Raw genomic sequence first — 2,521 nt, 5'->3', positions numbered from 1 at the left:
TGGTGCTGCGGGATTTCTTCTATGCCACTCGTAAATTCGATCTCGTATCGTGAGACCAGGGATAGTGCGGGGGCAGAAACTTCCGTTTGGAAGGACGATCTTGCCTTCGGTGTTCCGCTTGCACTTGCCGTCCCGAATGTCGATCTCCGCAAACTCACAGGTGCCTACCCTGCAGCCACGATTGCCGCAGTAGTGGCACGTCTGTTCAGCTCCGGTGTTCTCGTGGATGTGGACGGTAGCTTGTTGTCTCGGTGCGGGGGCGTGGTTGTGCGTAGCGTGCGTCGTCGGCTGAATGAGTGTTGCGATCGTCCTCGACAGGCTTTCGATGATCATCGAGATGTCTTCGGTTTTGATCATCCCGGGGGGCACCGTTGTCGAAGTGTTCGATGTCGAAGCGATAGCTTGGTTCGCCGCGGTCGTAGGTGTGCTCGATGTACCGTGTAGAATGAAAGTAGCCGCCGCGTGAATCTCTGCCATGGTGTATGGGTCGTCGGCGTAGTGATCGGGGTGCTTGAGGTGTAGTCGGGTCTCGAGCCGTGTGAGCAACGCTGGCTGGAATCCTCGAAGAAATGCACGACTTTGTTCGATAGGGGAGAGTCGGTTCTGTGCGATGAGATGTTTCGTAATGGCCATGAAGTCACGGTAATAGCAGCCCAGATCTGCCGCATTGTGAATCCCGATACGAGCGCGTTCTCCGATGAGCTGATCCATGTCTGCCAGCGACCACTTTCTTGTATCGTCGGCGCCAGGATAGAGTGCTCGTACGTCGGCTTTCCAGTCGTTGTAGCTCTTGGCTACGTCGATGAAGGACTCGATGGTTTCCCATAAGTCAGCGACGTCGATCGAAGGGTACCGAACGGCCCACTGTTTCTTGGCTGCTTCGTCGGTAATCTGACACCGGGTGAACAATGCTTCGAGGTCCTGGAAGTAACGCCGAAGCGAACGGACTTCCGATGGGTCGAAGCTTGGTGCTGTCGAATGACCGCGCGGGGGCATCAATGGTGTATTCGTGGTCTGACTCATGTTCGTAGTGGTAGTAGGAGCTGGGCTCGAAGAGGACGTGGTAGTAGTCGAAGGAATCGTAGGTGCGGGCGGTGCGGAGTTGGAGTTCGAAGCTGCGTTCGAAGGTACTAATGGTGGCGGAGGTGCCAGCTCGGGTGTAGGTATGACTGAGAGCCGCGAAGAGGATGCGATGGGCGGCTGAACGTGGGCGCGAAACGAAGACGGAGTCGGAAGTACAAGATTCGAAGTAGCTGGGATGGGATCCTCGAGTTCGGGCGAAGAACTGGATCGTTCGAAAAGATCAGGAGTCGAAATGTCGTAGTCGGAAGTAGTGAGGCCTAGAAGCTCGGGGGACGATGTGCGTTCTTCGGCGGTCGAAGGGATCGGTTCTTCGTCGAAGTCGTCCTGGAGTTCTTGGTCTATCTCGTCTTCTTCGTCGCGGTCGAAGTTACCGGGAATTGTCGGAGAGGGAGTCGAGTGTGTTCGAGAGGAGCTGTCGAGGTTCTCGGCGGCGCTGCGGCTAGCAGCCTCACGCGCTTGCGAGCGGGTGACTACTGGAGACGTTTTCGGAAACCCGAAAGCGGCGAATTCTTGCCTGAAATCCCCTCGCGGTGGGCTCCAGAAATGATACGACCTACGAAACCCAAACCCCTAACCTGGGTGCGACCTAAAGGGACTAGAGAGACGGATTATAGTCTAGTGAGAGGGGAGTTAGCAGCAAGGTGTCCCGCGGTTCGAGTGAACACGAGAAACGCCTTCGGAAAAGGCTACGAACAATGGGGAAGCTACGAGGTGGCTTCGACACGTCGTCGAAGCTCCTCGGAGGCTGTGGACGGTTAGTGGAGACGATCGAAGCTCGGGAGAGCTCTTCGAAGAATCGTAGAAGAAAGAGACAATTCGATAGGGGGGACTTAGCTAGGACGCGGTTCACAGTTTCTTCGACAATAGTCGAAGTCGAAGGGTTCGTTGAGACGGTATCGACGAGTAAACACAGTGGACGAGGTTTCGAGGTTACGCAGCGAGGGACGAAGTGACGCAGTTAGAGGCTTAGACGCAGGGCGAACTCGACTTATGAGCTCTGAACTCGAGGGGGGAACCGGATCTCCTTTTTTTAGAGAGAAGTACGACAGGTTTTATACTACACAGGATGCTACGACTATTCGAGAGTGGCACACTGGTACAAGGGGCTTTGCATTGTTCCTCAAGAAGCTGCCTCACCGAGGGGCACATACCAAGTCCATCGGTAGAGTGACGTCATGCCGAACGCGGAGATGAAGAGAAACATATGGCCACTTCGGACCGGTAGCCGTCGTCGAAGGCATGCCGCGAGGTTCGATACCTAATCGGGAAAGACCGGCTACGTTGGTGTGGCTTGGAGCGAAGCGCGCGCTTGGCCGAGCGGCGTCAAGTGGCCCTATTGTTCGCCGAATGCGGAAGATGTCCCGGGATCTACGCGCGAGGCATCGGGACGACCGTGCCGAGCTTCGAGTAAGCGTCGCGCACCGTCGAAGATGTCGAA

At 56.0% G+C, this 2,521-nt stretch overlaps 1 protein-coding gene across 1 annotated transcript; it reads right to left on the bottom strand.

Moving 5' to 3' along the window:
- Nucleotides 1–28: 28 nt before the first annotated feature.
- POSPLADRAFT_1063459 (hypothetical protein) lies at nucleotides 29–2,287 on the bottom strand (the record flags this gene model as incomplete). The annotated part of the gene is made up of 2 exons (XM_024481667.1): nucleotides 29–1,597; nucleotides 2,235–2,287. Coding segments are annotated over 2 exons (1,622 nt in total), but the record flags the coding sequence as incomplete, so codon positions are not given.
- Between the last annotated feature and the right edge of the window lie 234 nt (nucleotides 2,288–2,521).

This window comes from Postia placenta (assembly GCF_002117355.1).
Source record: "Postia placenta MAD-698-R-SB12 unplaced genomic scaffold POSPLAscaffold_304, whole genome shotgun sequence".
In the NCBI taxonomy this organism is placed as follows: Eukaryota; Fungi; Basidiomycota; class Agaricomycetes; order Polyporales; family Adustoporiaceae; genus Rhodonia; species Rhodonia placenta.
The sequence above is the reverse complement of the archived record's forward strand: the minus strand, read 5'-3'. Positions and strand labels throughout refer to the sequence as shown.